Source organism: Sebastes umbrosus, chromosome 12 (assembly GCF_015220745.1).
Source record: "Sebastes umbrosus isolate fSebUmb1 chromosome 12, fSebUmb1.pri, whole genome shotgun sequence".
Lineage (NCBI taxonomy): Eukaryota > Metazoa > Chordata > Actinopteri > Perciformes > Sebastidae > Sebastes > Sebastes umbrosus.
Window position 1 is genome coordinate 34068381 of NC_051280.1, and position 26608 is coordinate 34094988.

At 41.6% G+C, this 26608-nt stretch overlaps 1 long non-coding RNA gene and 7 gene segments (V, D, J or C); all 8 read right to left on the minus strand.

The window, feature by feature from the left end:
• Positions 1–35: 35 nt before the first annotated feature.
• Positions 36–754, minus strand: LOC119497874. The segment is given in 2 exon segments: positions 36–437; positions 552–754. Coding segments are annotated over 2 exon segments (522 nt in total).
• A 4198-nt stretch (positions 755–4952) lies between these two features.
• On the minus strand, positions 4953–8432 carry LOC119497995. The gene is made up of 3 exons (XR_005209028.1): positions 8187–8432; positions 5201–5470; positions 4953–5086 (listed from the first exon to the last, which is right to left on the minus strand). It is a non-coding gene; the product is annotated as an uncharacterized LOC119497995 (long non-coding RNA).
• LOC119497994 lies at positions 6189–6942 on the minus strand. The segment is given in 2 exon segments: positions 6189–6732; positions 6823–6942. Coding segments are annotated over 2 exon segments (429 nt in total).
• A 1709-nt stretch (positions 8433–10141) lies between the features above and the next one.
• LOC119499347 lies at positions 10142–11259 on the minus strand. The segment is given in 2 exon segments: positions 10142–10592; positions 10707–11259. Coding segments are annotated over 2 exon segments (507 nt in total).
• Positions 11260–12217: 958 nt separating this feature from the next.
• On the minus strand, positions 12218–13100 carry LOC119498932. The segment is given in 2 exon segments: positions 12218–12625; positions 12841–13100. Coding segments are annotated over 2 exon segments (465 nt in total).
• A 5233-nt stretch (positions 13101–18333) lies between these two features.
• Positions 18334–19143, minus strand: LOC119498891 (the record flags this gene model as incomplete). The annotated part of the segment is given in 2 exon segments: positions 18334–18641; positions 18953–19143. Coding segments are annotated over 2 exon segments (351 nt in total), but the record flags the coding sequence as incomplete, so codon positions are not given.
• A 3292-nt stretch (positions 19144–22435) lies between these two features.
• LOC119498887 lies at positions 22436–23139 on the minus strand. The segment is given in 2 exon segments: positions 22436–22841; positions 22932–23139. Coding segments are annotated over 2 exon segments (429 nt in total).
• Positions 23140–24175: 1036 nt separating this feature from the next.
• LOC119498884 lies at positions 24176–25199 on the minus strand. The segment is given in 2 exon segments: positions 24176–24876; positions 24991–25199. Coding segments are annotated over 2 exon segments (519 nt in total).
• Positions 25200–26608: the final 1409 nt, after the last annotated feature.

A 26608-nucleotide genomic window follows, 5' to 3' on the forward strand; every position in this document is an offset into this window, starting at 1 on the left:
AATGGTTGAACACAGTGCACGAGTAGTGCACCTCCTACTGGATAATGTGGCCCTCTAGTGGACGTTGTGGAGTATTGTGTTGTCTTTGCTCCAAAGGTTTTTGTACAGAGTTTTGGTGTTTCCTGTCACTGTGGGCTGCAGAGCACAGTAGTACACAGCAGAGTCTGACACTGCAGCAGAGGAGATGATCAGATGGATTTGCTTCTGGTTCTGATCCACTTTAATCTTCAGTCCAGTGACTTTAAAAATTCCTACTTCTCCTGAAGAAGAGTGTGAGATGATGAACTGTGGTGGTTTTCCTGGATATTGTCGATACCAGAAGAAATAATCACTACCAGTAGGTTTCAGTTTAGAGTATGTGTAGGACAGAGTAACAGTGCTGTCTTCTAAACTGGACTCTTCATTCTTGACTGGAGTGAGTTCTTCACAGCTGACACCTGAAGGAAGAGACAACTCTGTTATTTATTATGTTACAGAACTCTGAAGAAATGAATCCCATTTATGAAACATTGGAGTTCAAGTTGTTTTTAAAACAGCAGAATCTAGCGTACCTGTTAGAATAGTGACAAACAGTAGAGAAAGTCCATAACAGTCCAATGAGAGCATGTTGAATGAAGGTAATGTTGATGGTTTGTGTATTGAACTCTGCTGAATATAGAAGTTACTCTCTCTTCTATAGTTCAGTAACATCTTAGCTCCTCCCTGAATCTCTCCGTCTCCTCTTAGATCTGGATTTCACCTTCTCTCAGTTCCACTTCCTCCTGGTTAACAGACTGGTAGCAGACGGATAATAAAAGAATAACTAACTATGGAAAGTTAGGCCAAAACAATGGGTTTTGAGTCTGGATTTAAAGACCTCCACAGGTTCAGACTGTCTGATGTCCATAGGGAGGTTATTCCAGAGGAAGAGGGGCTCGATAAGAAAAGGCCCTTTGGCCTGCTGACTTCTTTTTAACTCTGTGGACAGACAGGAGCCCTGTATTCTGAGAGAGGAGAGTCCTGATTGGAGTATCAGGTTTAAGTATATCAGACAGGTAGGAAGGAGCGTGCCCATTTACTATATTCTAGGTCATCAGAAGCACCTTAAAGTCTGATCTGACGTGGATCGGGAGCCAGTGTAATGAAGCCTAAACTGGTGTAAAATGGTCCCATTTTGTAGTTTTAGTTTGAAGACTTCTAGTACTAGAACGAGGCAGACCTGATAGCAAAACATTACAATAATCCAGTCTGGATGATACCAAGATGTGAATTAGGACCTCTGCATCAGCCATGGATAAAGAAGACCTGATGTTAGAGATGTTGCGTAGGTGAAAGAAGGCGATCTTTGTGATGTCTTTAATGTGCTGATCAACAGAAAGAGTTGAATGGAACGTAACACCAAGATTCATAACTGTTGAACTCTGGGATATCACCCAATTCTCTAAAGATCCTGTTACCTGATCAAACTGATGTCTATGTGGAGCAGGGCCAATGACCAGCATCTCAGTTTGATCTCAGTTTAGGAGCAAGAGATTACTTTACATCCAGTTTTTCACCGCAGACAGGCAGGCCTCTAGTTTAATCATTTGGGATCCATCCTCCGTCTTTATAGGCAGATACAGCTGAGTATCATCAGCGTAACAGTGGAAACTAATTCCGTGACTACGTATTATTTGGCTCAGAGGTGTGATGTATAGGGAGAAGAGCAGAGGGCCAAGAACAGAGCCCTGAGGTACGCTATATTTCACCTCAGAGAATATTGATGTGGTATTATTAAAAGAGACACACTGCGTTCTTTCAGATCGATGAGATTTTGACCATGCTAGAGCCAGTCCAGAGACACCAAATATGTTGTCCAATCGGTCAATGAGTATACAATGATCAATAGTGTTGAAAGCTGCATTGACATCCAGTAGTAAAAGCACCGAGGTGGAATCTGAATCCATGTTTAGGAGCAGATCATTTAGGACTTTAGTGAGCACAGTTTCAGTGGAGTGGCCCTGAAAGCAGATTGAAAGGGTTCATAAAGATTACTGTTTCATATATGATCTGAACGTTGTTGAGACACCACTCTTTCTAGGACTTTAGCAAAGAATGGAAGGTTTGAGACTGATCCATAGTTATTTAGACACTCTGGGTCAAGGTGTGGTTTTGTAAGTAGAGGTTTAACTACGGCTGTCTTAAAGCTAACGGGGACAATACCAGTCGTAAGAGACTAGTTTACAATATTTAGTATTGTCGGTCCCAGCAATGACCAGAGAACTTTAAAAAGTTTAGCTGGTGGGGGCTATTGTTTTAGTGAATAGAAGAGCCATATGGGCATGTCTGTAAAAATGGATGGTACTTCAACACTAGACTGCATCATCAGCTCCTGTTGAAGTGGAACAGAGTGTGACTCCCTCTAGTGGACGTTGTGGAGTATTGTGTTGTCTTTGCTCCAAAGGTTTTTGTACAGAGTTTTGGTGTTTCCTGTCACTGTGGGCTGCAGAGCACAGTAGTACACAGCAGAGTCTGACACTGCAGCAGAGGAGATGTTCACATGGATTTGGTTCTGGTTTTGATCCACTTTAATCTTCAGTCCAGTGACTTTAAAAATTCCTACTTCTCCTGAAGAAGAGTGTGAGATGATGAACTGTGGTGGTTTTCCTGGATATTGTCGATACCAGAAGAAATAATCACTACCAGTAGGTTTCAGTTTAGAGTATGTGTAGGACAGAGTAACAGTGCTGTCTTCTAAACTGGACTCTTCATTCTTGACTGGAGTGAGTTCTTCACAGCTGACACCTGAAGGAAGAGACAACTCTGTTATTTATTATGTTACAGAACTCTGAAGAAATGAATCCCATTTATGAAACATTGGAGTTCAAGTTGTTTTTAAAACAGCAGAATCTAGCGTACCTGTTAGAATAGTGACAAACAGTAGAGAAAGTCCATAACAGTCCAATGAGAGCATGTTGAATGAAGGTAATGTTGATGGTTTGTGTATTGAACTCTGCTGAATATAGAAGTTACTCTCTCTTCTATAGTTCAGTAACATCTTAGCTCCTCCCTGAATCTCTCCGTCTCCTCTTAGATCTGGATTTCACCTTCTCTCAGTTCCACTTCCTCCTGGTTAACAGACTGGTAGCAGACGGATAATAAAAGAATAACTAACTATGGAAAGTTAGGCCAAAACAATGGGTTTTGAGTCTGGATTTAAAGACCTCCACAGGTTCAGACTGTCTGATGTCCATAGGGAGGTTATTCCAGAGGAAGAGGGGCTCGATAAGAAAAGGCCCTTTGGCCTGCTGACTTCTTTTTAACTCTGTGGACAGACAGGAGCCCTGTATTCTGAGAGAGGAGAGTCCTGATTGGAGTATCAGGTTTAAGTATATCAGACAGGTAGGAAGGAGCGTGCCCATTTACTATATTCTAGGTCATCAGAAGCACCTTAAAGTCTGATCTGACGTGGATCGGGAGCCAGTGTAATGAAGCCTAAACTGGTGTAAAATGGTCCCATTTTGTAGTTTTAGTTTGAAGACTTCTAGTACTAGAACGAGGCAGACCTGATAGCAAAACATTACAATAATCCAGTCTGGATGATACCAAGATGTGAATTAGGACCTCTGCATCAGCCATGGATAAAGAAGACCTGATGTTAGAGATGTTGCGTAGGTGAAAGAAGGCGATCTTTGTGATGTCTTTAATGTGCTGATCAACAGAAAGAGTTGAATGGAACGTAACACCAAGATTCATAACTGTTGAACTCTGGGATATCACCCAATTCTCTAAAGATCCTGTTACCTGATCAAACTGATGTCTATGTGGAGCAGGGCCAATGACCAGCATCTCAGTTTGATCTCAGTTTAGGAGCAAGAGATTACTTTACATCCAGTTTTTCACCGCAGACAGGCAGGCCTCTAGTTTAATCATTTGGGATCCATCCTCCGTCTTTATAGGCAGATACAGCTGAGTATCATCAGCGTAACAGTGGAAACTAATTCCGTGACTACGTATTATTTGGCTCAGAGGTGTGATGTATAGGGAGAAGAGCAGAGGGCCAAGAACAGAGCCCTGAGGTACGCTATATTTCACCTCAGAGAATATTGATGTGGTATTATTAAAAGAGACACACTGCGTTCTTTCAGATCGATGAGATTTTGACCATGCTAGAGCCAGTCCAGAGACACCAAATATGTTGTCCAATCGGTCAATGAGTATACAATGATCAATAGTGTTGAAAGCTGCATTGACATCCAGTAGTAAAAGCACCGAGGTGGAATCTGAATCCATGTTTAGGAGCAGATCATTTAGGACTTTAGTGAGCACAGTTTCAGTGGAGTGGCCCTGAAAGCAGATTGAAAGGGTTCATAAAGATTACTGTTTCATATATGATCTGAACGTTGTTGAGACACCACTCTTTCTAGGACTTTAGCAAAGAATGGAAGGTTTGAGACTGATCCATAGTTATTTAGACACTCTGGGTCAAGGTGTGGTTTTGTAAGTAGAGGTTTAACTACGGCTGTCTTAAAGCTAACGGGGACAATACCAGTCGTAAGAGACTAGTTTACAATATTTAGTATTGTCGGTCCCAGCAATGACCAGAGAACTTTAAAAAGTTTAGCTGGTGGGGGCTATTGTTTTAGTGAATAGAAGAGCCATATGGGCATGTCTGTAAAAATGGATGGTACTTCAACACTAGACTGCATCATCAGCTCCTGTTGAAGTGGAACAGAGTGTGACTCCCTCTAGTGGACGTTGTGGAGTATTGTGTTGTCTTTGCTCCAAAGGTTTTTGTACAGAGTTTTGGTGTTTCCTGTCACTGTGGGCTGCAGAGCACAGTAGTACACAGCAGAGTCTGACACTGCAGCAGAGGAGATGTTCACATGGATTTGGTTCTGGTTTTGATCCACTTTAATATTCAGTCCAGAGATTTTAAAAGTTCCTACTTTTCCTGAAGAAGAGTGTGAGATGATGAACTCTGGTGGTTTTCCTGGATATTGTCGATACCAGAAGAAATAATCACTAGGACTTATAGTCTTAGAGTATGTGTAGGACAGAGTCACAGGGCTGTCTTCTAAACTGGACTCTTCATTATTGACTGGAGTGAGTTCTTCACAGCTGACACCTGAAGGAAGAGACAACTCTGTTATTTATTATGTTACAGAACTCTGAAGAAATGAATCCCATTTATGAAACATTGGAGTTCAAGTTGTGTTTAAAACAGCAGAATCTAGCGTACCTGTTAGAATAGTGACAAACAGTAGAGAAAGTCCATAACAGTCCAATGAGAGCATGTTGAATGAAGGTAATGTTGATGGTTTGTGTATTGAACTCTGCTGAATATAGAAGTTCCTCTCTCTTCTATAGTTCAGTAACATCTTAGCTCCTCCCTGAATCTCTCCGTCTCCTCTTAGATCTGGATTTGACCTTCTCTCAGTTCCACTTCCTCCTGGTTAACAGACTGGTAGCAGCATTTTGGACCAGCTGGAGGAGGGAACTTCTTCTTTTTCTGGTGTTTATAACAGGAGTTACAGAACGGTAGCTGTGATGATTTAAAGGATGGATCACCTCCTAAAGTAGAGACAACATTATGTTAAATCAGCTGATGATGAAAAGAAAGCTCAGCGTCAAATATTATCCAGGACTGATTTTGGTCAAGTTTGAGCACATGGTTATGCGCACACACCTATGCACATGTACATGCTTATTAGCACACACAGAGACACGTTCACTCCCGATATATTGTTGACTAAACTCAGAGATATTGTTGCTTGCACTCAGATATATTGTTGAGCAGTTATTAGTGATAAAGTGATGACATCCAGATTTGTGTCTTTGTGAAAAAATGATTTGAAAAAAATACTTGACTAAATAAAATACAAAAAAATACTTGACAAAAAAAATCAATTAGTTCAAAAATAAATCAGAAAAAAATATTTGACAAAAAAACAAAATACAAAAAAATATTTGACCAAAAAAAATCAGAAAAAATATTTGACCAAAAATAATTATTTCATCTAAAATAAAATCCGAAAAAAATATTTGGCAAAAAATAAATATGAAAAAAATATTTTATCGAAAAAGAAAATACAAAAAAATATTTGAAGAAAAGAAAAATACAACAAAATACGGAAAAATACTACAAAAGAAATATTTGACAAAAACAATTCCGAAAAAAATATTTTATAAAAAGGAAAATACGAAAAAAGTACTTCAAAATAAAAAAAAAAATATATATATATTAAAAAAAAATTACTTGACACCAAAAAAATACTGGAGGGAAGGACTCTCTGTCCAGTCTGGTTTTGTTTCCTTCTGAACTCATGAGGGGAAACAATCTAGACTGGATCATCAGCTCCTGTTGAAGTGGAACAGAGTGTGACTCCCTCTAGTGGACGTTGTGGAGTATTGTGTTGTCTTTGCTCCAAAGGTTTTTGTACAGAGTTGTGGTGTTTCCTGTCACTGTGGGCTGCAGAGCACAGTAGTACACAGCAGAGTCTGACAGCTGAAGCTTCTGGATCCTCAGAGGAACTGATCTTAAGTCTGAATTCAGTGTGGATGAAAATCTCTCCTGGTCCTCTGTTTTCCCCGAGCCGACCTTAAAGCGGCTCAGGATGAATTTGGGGCTGTTGTTTCCATCCTGTTTGTACCAGAACAGATAGTGATTAGATGAAGTGCTGTTATATTGACAGCCAAGTGTTACTGCCTCTCCTTCAGCAGCAGTCTCATCTCCTTCTGGTTGCAGCACGTTGTCTTTTTGCGCTCTGCATTCTGTCAAACAGCAACAAACAGTATCAGTGTGCCGTTAAAGAATCATGTCAATGTTGGACGGATAGCAAAGAAAGACAGTTGTGTTCCTACCGAGGCTCGTAGCAGCCAGCAGCACTGAGATGAACAGAGGCGTCATGTGTGCAGTGTTGAGTCTAAAGAAGGCTGTGATCTCTCTGTGTAGTCTTCATCAACACTGAGTTGGTGGATTAGGAGGAAGCTGATCACAGTGACAGGGCTCATTCACAGCCCCAACACAACACTAACACACTTTGGGCCTCTCTCCTTTCCTACTGCTGACGCTGTTGTGTGGACTCATCATTGGACGTTTCAGGAGACATGTGTCCTGTTTTACATTCACTTTGTTCCACAACAGAGAAAAGCTGCTTTAATATCTGTGATCACAAAGACTGACAGTAAACTGAGGATGAACATGTGATCAACATGTGACTCTTTCTGCTCTCTTCACACTGCTTCTTCTCTTCAATGTAAATGGACAGTTTGGTATCTTTTGGTCGTCTGCAGCCGTGAGACGTCACATTCAAAGATGCTGCAGTTGTTGTGGAAGCAACCGGTTGTTGACTTGGTAAAACGTGGAGCTGTTCATGTGTGACTCTGTCTCCAGATATCATCACTGTTCATGGTAGAGTTGTAGTAGTTAGTGTCTCAGGGTCTATTTGGGGTGTATCTGCAGCTTTCAGAGGATAGTGAAGAATGGAAGGAGCTCATGGTGACCTAATGACCCACAGGGTACCAAGAGGACTGAATCAGTCTCTCTCTTGTCATGGTGGGTTGTGTTTGGTTGGTCCCTGATGTGGATTTGCTGCTCATGTGGATCCCCCCCCAGTGTTTCATTAGCAGCTGTAACCACAGTGACTCTGATCAGAATCCATCTGATATGAAGCTGTGGTTTGAATACCACTTCCCTCCTCTCTGAAGAGTAGTCCCATATCTGTGTTGAGCTTTTTGTACAGCCTCTTCTCCACTTTGTATCACTGTGTTTCTCGAGCACAGTAGTAGAGAGCTGTGTCTGCCAGGGTTAGTCTGCTAATGGTCACTTCAGTTGAGTTGAACCCTGTTTCACATTGATATCGTTTATCAGGAATATACTCATCTGTGTTTCTTCTTGCTCCTTTCCAGAGTATAAACTGAGGAGCCTGAAGGTCACCATGATGTCTGTACCAATAAAGGTAAACGTAGTCTGAAGTTGTCTCATAGTCACATCTGAGTGAGACAGATTCTCCTTCTCTTTTACTGAGCTCATCTTTTACAGGAGAGATTTGGTCTCCAGCTATTAGTCCTGGAAAAAGTAGAGAAAATGAAGCCATTAGACTGACTGATTGTTGATGAGGCTGAGAGGAGAAGACAACTGGACAGTGTTACTCTGTGGACACAAACACTCCACTTTCTATCAACCTGGAGAAAAGAATCACAACATGGAGTTGTTTGTATCTTACCAAAGAAAAGAGCAGCAAGAATAATCCACAGCCAATGTTCCATCTCTACAACAAGGTTTAAATCAACAGGAGAAACTAGCTGATGTTCAACATTCAGTCTGACAATTGTTCTCTTCACAGCAGCACTTGTGATTGACTGAATGGTTGAACACAGTGCACGAGTAGTGCACCTCCTACTGGATAATGTGGCCCTCTAGTGGACGTTGTGGAGTATTGTGTTGTCTTTGCTCCAAAGGTTTTTGTACAGAGTTTAGGTGTTTCCTGTCACTGTGGGCCTCACAGCACAGTAGTACACAGCAGAGTGTGACACTGCAGCAGAGGAGATGATCAGATGAAACTTTTTTGTATTTCTGTCATGTGTAAAAGACAACCCTGCTGTGTCCTCTGAATAATCCGTGATGAGAAGCTGTGGAGATGAACTGGACTTGTGTTGATACCAGTAGAGGTTTTGTACAGAGCCTGAATAGCTGCAGGAGAGAGTCACATTGTCTCCTTCCAACGCCGGCATTACATCTTTAAATGGTTTCACTAAATCCTCCGAGGATCCTGAAGAGAACAAAGAGAGATTTCACCAGGACATTTGTATTTCTTTAAACTGCCTTCAATGGTAGAAGTTGACTTACCAGGATGAAACGTGAACATCATCATCCAAACTAAAAAGAGCTGCATTACTTTCACTGGTTGTGAATGAACACGAGAGAGAACACAGCAGCTCTTCACTGCCAACATGAAGCTGTTCATATTCAGCTGTGGAGCTCTTCCTCCTGCTGTGGTCTGTTGACATCATCATCATCATCATCATCATCATCATCATTATCATCATCATCATCATCATCATCAGACTGAACAACCTGATATCATCCCTACTCGTCATATCCTTTCATTTCATTTTCATTTGAAAAGGGACAATGTTGAACATTCAAACAGATGTAAATGTAGCCGAGTAGAATACTAATAATTGAATAATAAAAATAATACAACAGGTCAGAACATACTACAGTGGTATAAAGCATATTTAGTACAGTTAAACAACCTGAGCAGATAAAGTCCAAGTACATATAAAGATGAGATAAAAATAGCTTCAGTAACGACATTGTTGGTTCTCAACAAGCCATTTTCTTAATATTGAAATGTTGTGTAGCTCCTACTGTACGGTCCGATCATCAGCCACGACCTGAGTGATCACACTGTACGGTCCGATCATCAGCCACGACCTGAGTGATCACACTGTACGGTCCGATCATCAGCCACGACCTGAGTGATCACACTGTACGGTCCGATCATCAGCCACGACCTGAGTGATCACACTGTACGGTCCGATCATCAGCCACGACCTGAGTGATCACACTGTAAGGTCCGATCATCAGCCACGACGTGAGTGATCACACTGTACTGTCCGATCATCAGCTACGACCTGAGCGATCACAAATTACGGTCCGATCATCAGCCTTGTCATGAGTGATCACTCTGTAAGGTCCGATCATCAGCCACGACCTGAGTGATCACACTGTACGGTCGGATCATCAGTCACGATCTGAATGATCACACTGTGCGGTTCGATCACCAGCCACGACCTGAGTGATCACACTGTACTGTCCGATCATCAGCCACGACCTGAGTGATCACACTGTACGGTCCGATCATCAGCCACGACCTGAGTGATCACACTGTACTGTCCGATCATCAGCCACGACCTGAGTGATCGAATTGTACGTTCCAATCATCAGCCACGACCTGAGTGATCACACTGTACGGTCCGATCTTTGCTGATAAAGGGTAGATTAGATGTAGGCCTGTCATTACTGAGGATCTTTTCATGTCGATGTGGCTCCTTTAAGAGAGGCTTCACTAATCAGGGATCATTGTTCGTCTAGTAATATATCCTCTGGATCAAACTGTCATGTTGTGAGAACCAGTTTGAGCTTTCAGTGTGAAACAGCAGAGAAAGAACAGCTTTAGTGGATGATGATGATGTTGGTTGAGTTGTTGGAGCATTTGTTGTGTTATCGTCTTAAAGTGGAACAGAGTGTGACTCCCTCTAGTGGACGTTGTGGAGTATTGTGTTGTCTTTGCTCCAAAGGTTTTTGTACAGAGTTTTGGTGTTTCCTGTCACTGTGGGCTTCACAGCACAGTAGTACACAGCAGAGTGTGACACTGCAGCAGAGGAGATGTTCAGATGGATTTGGTTCTGGTTCTGATCCACTTTAATCTTCAGTCCAGGGATTTGATGTTTCATTATTGTTCCTTTTGCTAAATGTGAGATGATGAACTCTGGTGGTTTTCCTGGATATTGTCGATACCAGTAGAAATAATCACCACCAGAATATGAGTAGGACAGAGTCACAGTGCTGTCTTCTAAACTGGACTCTTCATTATTGACTGGAGTGAGTTCTTCACAGCTGACACCTGAAGGAAGAGACAACTCTGTTATTTATTATGTTACAGAACTCTGAAGAAATGAATCCCATTTATGAATCATTGGAGTTCAAGTTGTTTTTAAAACAGCAGAATCTAGCGTACCTGTTAGAATAGTGACAAACAGTAGAGAAAGTCCATAACAGTCCAATGAGAGCATGTTGAATGAAGGTAATGTTGATGGTTTGTGTATTGAACTCTGCTGAATATAGAAGTTCCTCTCTCTTCTATAGCTCAGTAACATCTTAGCTCCTCCCTGAATCTCTCCGTCTCCTCTTAGATCTGGATTTGACCTTCTCTCAGTTCCACTTCCTCCTGGTTAACAGACTGGTAGCAGACGGATAATAAAAGAATAACTAACTAATAGAAAGTTAGGTCAAAACGATGGGTTTTGAGTCTGGATTTAAAGACCTCCACAGATTCAGACTGTCTGATGTCCATAGGGAGGTTATTCCAGAGGAAAGGGGCTCGATAAGAAAAGGCCCTTTGGCCTGCTGACTTCTTTTTAACTCTGTGGACAGACAGGAGCCCTGTATTCTGAGAGAGGAGAGTCCTGATTGGAGTATCAGGTTTAAGTAGATCAGACAGGTAGGAAGGAGCGTGCCCATTTACTATATTCTAGGTCATCAGAAGCACCTTAAAGTCTGATCTGACGTGGATCGGGAGCCAGTGTAATGAAGCCTAAACTGGTGTAAAATGGTCCCATTTTGTAGTTTTAGTTTGAAGACTTCTAGTACTAGAACGAGGCAGACCTGATAGCAAAACATTACAATAATCCAGTCTGGATGATACCAAGATGTGAATTAGGACCTCTGCATCAGCCATGAATAAAGAAGACCTGATGTTAGAGATGTTGCGTAGGTGAAAGAAGGCGATCTTTGTGATGTCTTTAATGTGCTGATCAACAGAAAGAGTTGAATGGAACGTAACACCAAGATTCATAACTGTTGAACTCTGGGATATCACCCAGTTCTCTAAAGATCCTGTTACCTGATCAAACTGATGTCTATGTGGAATTGTTGCTTGCACTCTGATATATTTTTACTTGCACTCAGATATATTGTCGCTTGCATTCAGATATGTTGTTGCTTAAACTCAGAGATATTGTTGCTTAAACTCAGATATAGTGTTGCTTAAACTCAGAGATACTGTTTCTTACACTCTGATATATTCTTGCTTAAACTCAGAGATATTGTTGCTTAAAATAAGATACATTGTTCCTTAAACTCTGACATGTTGTGGCTTGCACTCAGATATATTGTTGAGTATTTATTAGTGATGAAGTGATGACATCCAGATTTCTGTCTTTGAAACGTTAAATTGTGAACTGATATTTCAGGTTTTATTGTCAGAAACATCCGTACCTACGAGAGTTGAACAGAGCAGAATAGCAGCCAGTTTTTCCATGTTGACGGAGGTGAAATGTTGTAACTGAATGTTCAGTATGAAAAAGTTTAGTGAGTTGTGTTTGGTCTGATGTTCAAAGCTGGAATCAAACAGTTCTCTGTCATGAAGCCACCTGTGCAGTCAGGAGGAGACTCATATTCAGATAAGTTTCATCTCTAAAGGTCTTCATCACAACTGACTCATGAGGGGAAACAATCTAGACTGGATCATCAGCTCTTGTTGAAGTGGAACAGAGTGTGACTCCCTCTAGTGGACGTTGTGGAGTATTGTGTTGTCTTTGCTCCAAAGGTTTTTGTACAGAGTTTAGGTGTTTCCTGTCACTGTGGGCTGCAGAGCACAGTAGTACACAGCAGAGTGTGACACTTTAGCTGAGATGATCTCCAGATCAACATGTTTCTCTGCTTTCTTAATGTGAGCTGAGAAACCAGAACCAGTTGGATGAATCAATCCCCCCTCGGTGATGTGGAGCAGGAACTCTGGTCTGGATCTCTGGTTTTGTCGGTACCACTGGATATTGCTGATAGCTCCCTCATATGTACAGGTCAGGTTGATGTCTCTGCCCTCTGCAACATGTTCTTCAGTACTTTGTGGATTTATGCTGTTCATGGAACCCAGGGCTGCAAAATGAGTATTATTCATGTCAGTTAGTCTGCAAGAGATTGTGACATCAAGAGACTTTTTCTGTCCTCTCTGATCATTTAGAGATAAAACACCACCAAATGTCTTTTTCTATCCTATAAAGTGTTCCCTTCCTCAGATAAAGCTGTAGTAGTGAAATGTGTGGTTAATCCAGCAGGTTCAATGAGACGTTGATCTCTGTTCTAACACTCACCTATAAAGGTAAAGAAGAGTAAAAAGAGGTAAAGCAACATGTCTTTGGAGTTGTTAAAGCCAAACAGACAGCAGATGAGCGATGTTGTTCCACTGCAGTAGAATGAAAGAACTAAACAGCCTCTCTGCTGCACAGCCCTTCTCCTCAACATCAAGCTGACTGGGCTTTTAGTTCCTCAAACATTTCTGCTCTGGAGACACAAAGAATCTCATTGGTTGAGTTAAACCTCAGTGGGTGTGGCCAGAGAACTCTTCCATCAGCGTTCAATCCATTCACATTATTAGGACGTCCAGAAGACGTGTGCTTCTGGGAAACTGATCAACTAGAAACTGTAATGTACTGTCTGAATAATGTCATTTGACCTTAGCTGAAGGGATTCCATATCAGTAAAAGCATTATTTATTGCACATGAATAATAACTGGGAAACACAGTCAGCTCACACTAAAGCACATGATGCATCAATAAAGTGATTATTAGAGGTGGAACGCTTCACGAGATTCACGGTTCCACTGGCGTGTTCAGGGAGTGGCCTTGGGTGGCACAGGCCACCCCTGAAATCTGATTGGCCACCCCAAGTGCCACCCCAATATCTTAAAATATGATTGTCTATATGCCCAGTCAGAGGCGGGCCACGGCACTGAATGTAAACTGCACTCTTATTTAGAGTTGCAGTTCCTTCTCAAACCTGAGAGGCAGAGATGCGCTAAAGTAGTATGTAGCCTGCAAAAAAAAAGGCGCGAAGAAGAAGAAGTTTGAGCAGGTGAACTACAGGTGAAACAAACTGTTTTTTCTACAGTCAGTCTATGGAAGCAACACGTCTCTGGAGCGTCGTCGTGAAAGATGTGAGTAGCCTACATTTTACTACACTCACTGTGCCTGGAGTTAAAAGCTGTAACGGTCTTGTTTTATTTCTTTTTATTGTAATTGGCACAAGGCTGTCATCATCTCATCTCATCTCATCTCATCATCTCATCATCTCATCTCATCTCATCTCATCTCATCTCATCTCATCATCTCATCATCTCATCTCATCTCATCTCATCTCATCTCATCTCATCTCATCTCATCTCATCATCTCATCTCATCTCATCTCATCTCATCTCATCATCTCATCATCTCATCTCATCTCATCTCATCTCATCATCTCATCATCTCATCTCATCTCATCTCATCTCATCTCATCTCATCTCATCTCATCTCATCTCATCTCATCATCTCATCTCATCTCATCTCATCTCATCTCATCATCTCATCTCATCTCATCATCTCATCATCTCATCTCATCTCATCTCATCTCATCTCATCATCTCATCTCATCTCATCTCATCATCTCATCATCTCATCTCATCTCATCTCATCTCATCTCATCATCTCATCTCATCATCTCATCATCTCATCTCATCTCATCTCATCTCATCTCATCATCTCATCTCATCATCTCATCATCTCATCTCATCTCATCTCATCTCATCTCATCTCATCTCATCTCATCATCTCATCTCATCTCATCTCATCTCATCATCTCATCATCTCATCTCATCTCATCTCATCTCATCTCATCTCATCATCTCATCTCATCTCATCTCATCATCTCATCTCATCTCATCTCATCTCATCTCATCTCATCTCATCTCATCAGCAAACACTGTTTTGACTGTCAACGATGGTAAAACTAACATTGAGCTATTCTGTACTGCGTAACATTGTTATGTTAGACCCGTGTAACATCAATTACATTTTGTTTTCATTCGTGTGTATGCACAATTATCTACTGTACAACATATAAGAATGTCGTGCATTATGGGACTATTACAGTATGAAAAGAAATCAGAATATAAAGGATTTCTTCAAAAGAAAGAAATCCAAAATAGAGGCAGAGCAGTCAGCCAGAGGATGAGAGCCAGCCTGTCCTGAAACAGCCTTCAGCTTCAGCTGTACACATAGGTATGTGAAATCCTGATAGTTCAAGTTTGTTCTCATGTTTGAACTTACTCATTTGGTTTGACTGTAACATACCACTTAGTTTACTTAGGAAAGGCTGATTGTATTATCATTCTAATCACAGCTTATGTATTATTATAGAGTCACATGTGGATGGTAAAGATGAAAGACCTTCAACATCACATACACATCAGGGTATGTATGAATTTACCTTCTTTAAAACATTATGTGCATTGATTCGAACTGGGATATTTCACTTATACTACAGTGGCATATACTGGCATTAAGCGTGTAGACAAATTTTTTAACAATACTGGTGTGAAAAGCCTAAATGTGACAATTTGACATATAAATGAACTGATACAATCTCTGTATTGCTTCAGGTGTGTCCAGTGCTGACAATCCAGAGGTTCCTGCAGGCCATGCACAGGGGGATAGTGGTGTGGCAGCCCCATTTGGCGGGCTCGGACCTATTGGTATGTCTTAACAATTCATTTTTCATATGAAGTATAATATGCTTAGTATTTTAGGCACATTTTATTATCATTCTAATGACAACCTATGTGTTATTGCAGAGTCAAATGAAGATTCCTGTGATGAATGATGTCTTATTTATTTTAATTTTGTTGGCACTTTATAAAGTGACTGTTTTAGAATAAGGATTTTCTTTTGTATGTAACCTACTTTGGGAATTTACAAATTATTTTGGCATTATTTAACAGTTCACTTTACAATGTTAAAACAAGATTTGCTGGTATGTGAGGAGGGATGTGACTTTTGTTTATACCTGGGAGTTCAGGTTTCTCTGTTGCTGAGAATACTACAGTAACTTACTACACTGTGGCACATGTGACACGTTTTGTCAAGTAAATGTTTTGCCCAAACAGGCTTATTTATTGTAATTTTGTTGGCGCTTTATACAGTGCACTTTATACAGCAAGTGCATTGTCTTTTTTGTATGTACTGTATATCATACATTGGAAGGTTGTTTTGAGGTTAGAATAAAGTATGGTAGTTTTCAATCACATTTGTATGTTGCTTTTTCCTGAATGTTGTGACTAGTAGGTCTGTTCTTGCTTGCAGTGTTAGTAAGTGAAGTAGATATGGGTTGTGGAGACAAAAATGGTAAATTAATGCTATGCCGACACCAGGGTGTGGGTGTGTATTTTTTTGTGTGTGTGTGCGTGCATACGTGAGTGTATATGTCTGTGCGCAGGCGCTCCTGCTCACACTTCATGCCACCCCTGCATAAGTCAGTGCCCCACTGGTGCCACCCCTATCAAAAATGTCTGGACACGCCCCTGCACGGTTCGCTACGTTTTTGGATAATTTAACATTCAACAGCTGCTCATTGTCCATAATTCATAGTGTAGCAGTTAAAGCAGTGAAATGCTGAGAGAAGGACTCTGTCCAGTCAGGTTTTGTTTCCCTCTGAACTCATGAGGAGAAACAATCTAGACTGGATCATCAGCTCCTGTTGAAGTGGAACAGAGTGTGACTCCCTCTAGTGGACGTTGTGGAGTATTGTGTTGTCTTTGCTCCAAAGGTTTTTGTACAGAGTTTTGGTGTTTCCTGTCACTGTGGGCTTCACAGCACAGTAGTACACAGCAGAGTCTGACACTGCAGCAGAGGAGATCTGGAGATCCACACCATCCTTTTCTTCAGACAGTTTAGTGAAGAACTTTGTGTCTGATTTCAGAGATTCTGCTGGTCTTGTAACACTAAGACCAGAGATGGAGATGATGAACTCTGGTGGTTTTCCTGGATATTGTCGATACCAGAAGAAATAATCACTACCAGTTGGTTTTTCAGAGTATGTGTAGGACAGAGTAACAGGGCTGTCTTCTAAACTGGACTCTTCATTATTGACTGGAGTGAGTTCTCCACAGCTGACACCTGAAGGAAGAGACAACTCTGTTATTTATTATGTTACAGAACTCTGAAGAAATGAATCCCATTTATGAAACATTGGAGTTCAAGTTGTTTTTAAAACAGCAGAATCTAGCGTACCTGTTAGAATAGTGACAAACAGTAGAGAAAGTCCATAACAGTCCAATGAGAGCATGTTGAATGAAGGTAATGTTGATGGTTTGTGTATTGAACTCTGCTGAATATAGAAGTTCCTCTCTCTTCTATAGTTCAGTAACATCTTAGCTCCTCCCTGAATCTCTCCGTCTCCTCTTAGATCTGGATTTGACCTTCTCTCAGTTCCACTTCCTCCTGGTTAACAGACTGGTAGCAGCATTTTGGACCAGCTGGAGGAGGGAACTTCTTCTTTTTCTGGTGTTTATAACAGGAGTTACAGAACGGTAGCTGTGATGATTTAAAGGATGGATCACCTCCTAAAGTAGAGACAACATTATGTTAAATCAGCTGATGATGAAAAGAAAGCTCAGCGTCAAATATTATCCAGGACTGATTTTGGTCATGTTTGAGCACATGGTTATGCGCACACACCTATGCACATGTACATGCTTTTGTGCACACCCAGAGCCACGTTCACAACCGATATATTGTTGATTGCACTCAGATATATTGTTGCTTCCACTCAAATATATTGTTGCTTGCACTGAGATAAATTGTTGCTTGCACTCAGATATATTGTTGCTTAAACTCAGATATATTGTTGCTTACACTCAGATATATTGTTGATTGCACTCAGATATATTGTTGCTAACGTGAAAATATATTGTTGCTTGCACTCAGAGATATCATTGCTTGCACTCAGATATATTGTCGCTTGCACTCAGATATATTGTTGCTTGCAATCAGATATATTGTTGCTTAAACTCAGATATATTGTTGCTTATGCTCAAATATATTGTTGCTTGCACTCAAATATATTGTTGCTTATGCTCAGATATATTGTTGCTTAAACTCAGATATATTGTTGCTCACACTCAGATATATTGTTGCTTGCATTAAGATACTGTATATTGTTGCTTGCACTCAGACATATTATTTGCACTCAGATATATTGTTGCTCACACTCAGATATATTGTTGCTCACACTCAGATATATTGTTGCTTAAACTCAGATATATTGTTGCTTGCGCTCAGATATATTGTTGCTTGCACTCAGATATATTGTTGAGCAGTTATTAGTGATGAAGTGATGACGTCCAGATTTGTGTCTTTGAAACGTTAAATTGTGAACTGATATTTCAGGTTTTATTGTCAGAAACATCCGTACCTACGAGAGTTGAACAGAGCAGAATAGCAGCCAGTTTTTCCATGTTGACGGAGGTGAAATGTTGTAACTGAATGTTCAGTATGAAAAAGTTTAGTGAGTTGTGTTTGGTCTGATGTTCACAGCTGGAATCAAACAGTTCTCTGTCATGAAGCCACCTGTGCAGTCAGGAGGAGACTCATATTCAGATAAGTTTCATCTCTAAAGGTCTTCATCATAACTGACTCATGAGGGGAAACAATCTAGACTGGATCTTCAGCTCCTGTTGAAGTGGAACAGAGTGTGACTCCCTCTAGTGGACGTTGTGGAGTATTGTGTTGTCTTTGCTCCAAAGGTTTTTGTACAGGGTTGTGGTGTTTCCTGTCACTGTGGGCTGCAGAGCACAGTAGTACACAGCAGAGTCTGACAGCTGAAGCTTCTGGATCCTCAGAGGAACTGATTTCTTGTCGACTGTAGCATCAATTCTGTCTTTCTGAACGTCTCCAGCATCCTTTGCTCCAGAGTAGCGTTGCAGGATAGACTTTGGGGAATCATGAACTTCCTGTTTGTACCAGAACAAAGTGGGACTTGGGTCACTGGTCTCAAATGTACAGTCCAGTGTGAGTGTGTGTCCTTCAGTAGCGATGACATCTCTTCTTGTCTGGGTAACACTGTCTTCTCCTTTACACTCTGGGGAAGAAGAGAACATGCAGAGGAAGAGATGAATGAATAAAGATGATTGATTAAAGGAGAACAATCAGTAGGTTTAAAGAGTTACCTAGCCACAGAGTCACAATCAGAGACATTTAGAATAGTCTGGATTTTCACTGACTGCTGTCTGATGTCACATTAAACCATAGAAGGAGTTCTTTAGAAGCTACTAGATAGCAACAGAAATGATGTGTTGTTGCTTCTCTGTATAATGAACATTAAAAGCACTCACAGCTCAGTTACTAGTGAAAAGTGTTGAGAGAGGAAACATGGAGTTGTTTGTATCTTACCAAAGAAAAGAGCAGCAAGAATAATCCACAGCCAATGTTCCATCTCTACAACAAGGTTTAAATCAACAGGAGAAACTAGCTGATGTTCAACATTCAGTCTGACAATTGTTCTCTTCACAGCAGCACTTGTGATTGACTGAATGGTTGAACACAGTGCACGAGTAGTGCACCTCCTACTGGATAATGTGGCCCTCTAGTGGACGTTGTGGAGTATTGTGTTGTCTTTGCTCCAAAGGTTTTTGTACAGAGTTTTGGTGTTTCCTGTCACTGTGGGCTTCACAGCACAGTAGTACACAGCAGAGTCTGACACTGCAGCAGAGGAGATGTTCAGATGGATTTGCTTCTGGTTCTGATCCACTTCAATCTTCAGTTTAGTGATTTGATGTTTCATTATACTTCCAGTTCCTGAATGGGAGATGATGAACTCTGGTGGTTTTCCTGGATATTGTCGATACCAGTAAAACTGATCACCCGCAGTTGGTTTTTCAGAGTATGTGTAGGACAGAGTAACAGTGCTGTCTTCTAAACTGGACTCTTCATTCTTGACTGGAGTGAGTTCTTCACAGCTGACACCTGAAGGAAGAGACAACTCTGTTATTTATTATGTTACAGAACTCTGAAGAAATGAATCCCATTTATGAAACATTGGAGTTCAAGTTGTGTTTAAAACAGCAGAATCTAGCGTACCTGTTAGAATAGTGATAAACAGTAGAGAAAGTCCATAACAGTCCAATGAGAGCATGTTGAATGAAGGTAATGTTGATGGTTTGTGTATTGAACTCTGCTGAATATAGAAGTTCCTCTCTCTTCTATAGTTCAGTAACATCTTAGCTCCTCCCTGAATCTCTCCGTCTCCTCTTAGATCTGGATTTGACCTTCTCTCAGTTCCACTTCCTCCTGGTGAACGGACTGGTAGCAGCATTTTGGACCAGCTGGAGGAGCTCATTGGTCACATATTAATATAATAATAAATGTAAATTGAGTGGTCCTAGGATTGAACCCTGTGGTACACCACAAGAAATCTTACAAAGAGTCTGTGATGACGACCAGTTTATGGAGATACCTGATTCACATTGTGTGATTGGTCAATAGTGGAGTTCAATATAACAGTTAATATATTGACTCACTGTTAGATACGATCACCATGTGTTTCTGATATTGAATATTTTATTCCAATATAATGTTGCAAATTGTAAGCACTTTCATTGATCGATCACTGGTAACATTAACGATCAATCAATTAAATGTAACTATAAAAATATACAAACTGTGCCTCGACCAAACAATACCAAATGTGTTATTTTTCCTCAATCAAAGCTTTATTTCCACAGCAACATATTACATATTGTCTGACAGCATTGTATAGTCTCTGAAATATAAAGATGTAGAGGCCTAGACATATTGAACACACTGAATAATATTCAATATTAGATTACATGAGGAGTGTGCTCATTAAAATAATATCCGCTAACATATAGCCTAGTTTAATAAGAAAGACGCTCAGAAACAACTAAATGTAACGCTGCAACAAGAAGTTAACAAACTTCTCCGACTGTCAGTGTTGTGATTTCTGCCTGTTCTTCTTGTTCTTGGTGCTGTTAGATCGCTGCTAGACCGCCCCGTTAATAAAGGTGTATGAGGGACAGTAAACTGGCTTTGAAAGGCTAAACGCCAACAAATATAGACTGAAGCAGAATGTTTGGTTTGAGATTTCGGATTGAGAGGACGCTGGCGTGTTTGTCGCCGCTTCTCAGTTCCGTAGCAAAACTTCGCTTTTTGTTTAAATCTGTGCCTACATTCACTGCATGTAGGAATAAGTTATCACTATAAGTTGTATTTACACTTCACTGTCTGGTGCTGCTAACTGTCAGAAGATTGTGCACATTTGGCTCTGTGTGCTCGCCTTCTCCAGTGATCAGCTGTCAGCTGTTAGCCAAGCGGCACTATCAATTTACTGTGGATTATCCAACGTCACTCCGCTGCTCACGTTTGGACATCTCCATGCCACGACTCCAGGATTATCCACCTTGTGTTCTGGCTACACTGTTTGCTGCTGCTGTTCTGGCTACATTTCATACAGGATTTCATGGCACTTAATCAAGCCACTCCCCCTGGATATGTCTACATACAAAAGCCTCGCTCCATGGGTCGTGGCGGCGGGCTGGCTGTTATACATCGAGCTGACATCCTGGTCAAAGACCTCCCAGTACCCAATGTCACCTCGTTTGAGTGTGTCATTTTCTCCCTGGTTGGGTCTACACAGCTCCAGGTTGTCCTCATCTACCGCCCCCCTAAAGCCTCCACCACCTTCATGTCTGAGCTGTCTGAGCTTCTCACCTCTGTCTGCTCCATGTCTCCATCTACACTCCTGCTCGGTGACTTTAATATTCATGTGGACTCCACCAGCTGCTCGTTTGCCACTGAATTCCTGTCACTGTTGGACTGTTTCAACTTCACACAGCATGTTAAAGGTCCCACCCACACTAAAGGCCACACGCTGGATCTGGTGTGCTCCACTGGCACAACTCCCTCCCATCTGCAGTGCCTGGACCTTGCGGTTTCAGACCATCTCGCTGTTCTCTGCACTGTTCCTGTCACCCTGCCCAGGCAGCGCACAAAACGTACCATCCAGTACAGGAACATCAAGACAGTGAGTACACCAGCTCTGAACGACCTGATAGCGACCCATCTGGCCTCAGATCCACACGACAGCTCTGCTGATGGGCTGGTTGCCCACTACAACGCCACTTTATCCGGCAGCCTTGACTCCCTTGCCCCCCTCAAAACCCGGACTGTCTCCTATACCCGTCCCGCCCCCTGGTTCACCACTGAACTCCGCACCCAGAAGTCCACCGGCCGTCAACTGGAGAGGCGCTACAAAAGATCTGGCCTCACTGTCCACCTTGAGGCTTATAAAGAGAATGTGAGTGCCTACAAAGTAGCTCTCTCCCAGGCCAAAACACAGTACTACTCCACCCTCATTACCAACCAACAAAACCACCCCAGACTGCTGTTCTCCACCATCAACCGGCTCCTTCGCCCCCTCGACCCCCCCCCTCCCCTCAGGTGCCCCCGACCTCTGCACTAAGTTCCTGGACTTTTTCCAGGACAAAGTCGAGTCCATCCATCAGCAGCTCTTGGCGCCTGCCCACCTCCCTCCACACACACCTCAGCCACTGGGCGTGGCTCCCTTGGATGTTCGCCTGCCTCAGTGCTCCCTCTCCTTCTTCTCCCCTGTATGTGCTCCTCAGGTTGCAAAGTTGGTCACTAAGGCCAAAGCCTCCACCTGTTCTCTGGACCCCATGCCCACAGCCTTGGTCAAGGCGTGCCTACCTGCCCTGTGCCCCATTATGGTGAACATCATCAACTCCTCCTTGGCATCTGGTCTTGTACCCGACAGCCTCAAGATGGCTTCAGTCACTCCCATCCTCAAAAAGCCAGGTCTGGACCGGGATGACAGCAACAACTACTAGCTCCTGTTGAAGTGGAACAGAGTGTGACTCCCTCTAGTGGACGTTGTGGAGTATTGTGTTGTCTTTGCTCCAAAGGTTTTTGTACAGAGTTGTGGTGTTTCCTGTCACTGTGGGCCGCAGAGCACAGTAGTACACAGCAGAGTCTGACAGCTGAAGCTTCTGGATCCTCAGAGGAACTGATCTTAAGGCTGAATTCAGTGTGGATGAAAATCTCTCCTGGTCCTCTGTTTTCCCCGAGCCGACTGTAAAGCGGCTCAGGATGAATTTGGGGCTGTTGTTTCCATCCTGTTTGTACCAGAACAGATAGTGATTAGATGAAGTGCTGTTATATTGACAGCCAAGTGTTACTGCCTCTCCTTCAGCAGCAGTCTCATCTCCTTCTGGTTGCAGCACGTTGTCTTTTTGCGCTCTGCATTCTGTCAAACAGCAACAAACAGTATCAGTGTGCCGTTAAAGAATCATGTCAATGTTGGACGGATAGCAAAGAAAGACAGTTGTGTTCCTACCGAGGCTCGTAGCAGCCAGCAGCACTGAGATGAACAGAGGCGTCATGTGTGCAGTGTTGAGTCTAAAGAAGGCTGTGATCTCTCTGTGTAGTCTTCATCAACACTGAGTTGGTGGATTAGAAGGAGGAAGCTGATCACAGTGACAGGGCTCATTCACAGCCCCAACACAACACTAACACACTTTGGGCCTCTCTCCTTTCCTACTGCTGACGCTGTTGTGTGGACTCATCATTGGACATTTCAGGAGACATGTGTCCTGTTTTACATTCACTTTGTTCCACAACAGAGAAAAGCTGCTTTAATATCTGTGATCACAAAGACTGACAGTAAACTGAGGATGAACATGTGATCAACATGTGACTCTTTCTGCTCTCTTCACACTGCTTCTTCTCTTCAATGTAAATGGACAGTTTGGTATCTTTTGGTCGTCTGCAGCCGTGAGACGTCACATTCAAAGATGCTGCAGTTGTTGTGGAAGCAACCGATTGCTGACTTGGTAAAACGTGGAGCTGTTCATGTGTGACTCTGTCTCCAGATATCATCACTGTTCATGGTAGAGTTGTAGTAGTTAGTGTCTCAGGGTCTATTTGGGGTGTATCTGCAGCTTTCAGAGGATAGTGAAGAATGGAAGGAGCTCATGGTGACCTAATGACCCACAGGGTACCAAGAGGACTGAATCAGTCTCTCTCTTGTCATGGTGGGTTGTGTTTGGTTGGTCCCTGATGTGGATTTGCTGCTCATGTGGATCCCCCCCCCCCCCAGTATTTCATTAGCAGCTGTAACCACAGTGACTCTGATCAGAATCCATCTGACATGAAGCTGTGGTTTGAATACCACTTCCCTCCTCTCTGAAGAGTAGTCCCATATCTGTGTTGAGCTTTTTGTACAGCCTCTTCTCCACTTTGTATCACTGTGTTTCTAGAGCACAGTAGTAGAGAGCTGTGTCTGCCAGGGTTAGTCTGCTAATGGTCACTTCAGTTGAGTTGAACCCTGTTTCACATTGATATCGTTTATCAGGAATATACTCATCTGTGTTTCTTCTTGCTCCTTTCCAGAGTATAAACTGAGGAGCCTGATGGTCACCATGATGTCTGTACCAAAAAAGGTAAACGTTGTCTGAAGTTGTCTCATAGTCACATCTGAGTGAGACAGATTCTCCTTCTCTTTTACTGAGCTCATCTTTTACAGGAGAGATTTGGTCTCCAGCTATTAGTCCTGGAAAAAGTAGAGAAAATGAAGCCATTAGACTGACTGATTGTTGATGAGGCTGAGAGGAGAAGACAACTGGACAGTGTTACTCTGTGGACACAAACACTCCACTTTCTATCAACCTGGAGAAAAGAATCACAACATGGAGTTGTTTGTATCTTACCAAAGAAAAGAGCAGCAAGAATAATCCACAGCCAATGTTCCATCTCTACAACAAGGTTTAAATCAACAGGAGAAACTAGCTGATGTTCAACATTCAGTCTGACAATTGTTCTCTTCACAGCAGCACTTGTGATTGACTGAATGGTTGAACACAGTGCACGAGTAGTGCACCTCCTACTGGATAATGTGGCCCTCTAGTGGACGTTGTGGAGTATTGTGTTGTCTTTGCTCCAAAGGTTTTTGTACAGAGTTTTGGTGTTTCCTGTCACTGTGGGCCTCACAGCACAGTAGTACACAGCAGAGTGTGACACTGCAGCAGAGGAGATGTTCAGATGGATTTGCTTCTGGTTCTGATCCACTTCAATCTTCAGTCCAGTGACTTTAAAAATTCCTACTTCTCCTGAAGAAGAGTGTGAGATGATGAACTCTGGTGGTTTTCCTGGATATTGTCGATACCAGAAGAAATAATCATTACCAGTTGGTTTTTCAGAGTATGTGTAGGACAGAGTAACAGTGCTGTCTTCTAAACTGGACTCTTCATTCTTGACTGGAGTGAGTTCTCCACAGCTGACACCTGAAGGAAGAGAAAACTCTGTTATTTATTATGTTACAGAACTCTGAAGAAATGAATCCCATTTATGAAACATTGGAGTTCAAGTTGTTTTTAAAACAGCAGAATCTAGCGTACCTGTTAGAATAGTGACAAACAGTAGAGAAAGTCCATAACAGTCCAATGAGAGCATGTTGAATGAAGGTAATGTTGATGGTTTGTGTATTGAACTCTGCTGAATATAGAAGTTCCTCTCTCTTCTATAGTTCAGTAACATCTTAGCTCCTCCCTGAATCTCTCCGTCTCCTCTTAGATCTGGATTTCACCTTCTCTCAGTTCCACTTCCTCCTGGTGTAGGGATTTGGCAGTAACAGGTTTGGTTATTAGCAAATTAATTAATAAATAATAATAGAATTATTAATATTAATAAAAATTATCAATAAATATTAATAATAAACGGGGCACCACCCTGGAATCAGGTACTAATAACCAAAATGTTAATATAGTCTCATTATATATGCTAAACAATCAATTTGGAACGTTGATTAATAATTAAATTAATAACTATAACCAAAATGGATAGTAAAGGTTGAAGGATATCGGAGTTCTTGACATAGCAGAGGTTGGCATTATTCACTTTTGTACAACATTAAACAGACCAGTATGTATATTCCACAATCATTTATTTACAAGATAATAAAGGTTTAAAACTAAATATTAATCTATCTAAATAATTAAACTAAACAAACCAAACAAAGTGTGTGTGTGTGTGTGTGTGTGTGTGTGTGTGTGTGTGTGTGTGTGTGTGTGTGTATGTGTGTGTGTGTGTGTGTGTGTGTGTTAGTGAGAGAGAGAGAGTGAGAGAGACAAGATGGCTTCTTGTCTCAAGATGTCTGCCTACAGACAAAATGGCGAGCACTGTAAAACTACAAAGATGGCGGGACCAAAGATGGCCCATCAACATGTCACCACATGGCCTCTTTGTTCTTCTGAGCCCATGTGCTCAGGAAGGACAGAGAGGGGGGTGATGTAGGGTTTAAGATTATCTGAAGCTATATGTTTATGTTAAAACTAATTCACAGTTTCTGTATGTGATCTTAATGTGTGTCAGATAATGCAGTGGGTTAGAAAAGATGGTTAGTTTGCATGCAAGACCTTGTCTATGTGAAGCATAAACTAAACACATCAGATGTGGCGAAGCGAGCTACCCAAATCTTAACTACAAATAATATCACAACAGTCAAACTCAATAAATAACATTAAACCAAATCAATACAAGTACATTCTAGAAATCAAAGTTGAACAGTCTTGCTCAGCCATGTGCAAGCTGAGTCCATGGGTCAAGGATCATGTTACTGAGTTCATGTGGTCACTTGCCACCAGTCAATTGGTGGGTCCCTACATCCCCCCTTTTGGTCTTAAGATGTGTAACATCCTTCAAGAGCAAAACAGAAGGTTAAACAGTTCACAGGTCCTTGGAAACAACCTGGAAGTTGTTAAGTCCATGATTAAAAAAAAGTTCATTCAACAGTTCATTAAATTTTGTAACGTCTGGGCAGTTCATTAACCAACTGGGCATTGGTTAAAACTATCTATCTTGGCTAATCAAGAACAGTCCCTAAGTTACAAACCAAATCAGATAAACAACAACAACAACAGCATTGTATAAAATACATAACTGGTGTTTTTCTGTTAGTTATAGGGTTAGTGAAGAACAGGAATGTTAGAGGTGTTAAGTTGTTAAGGTGAGATGCGG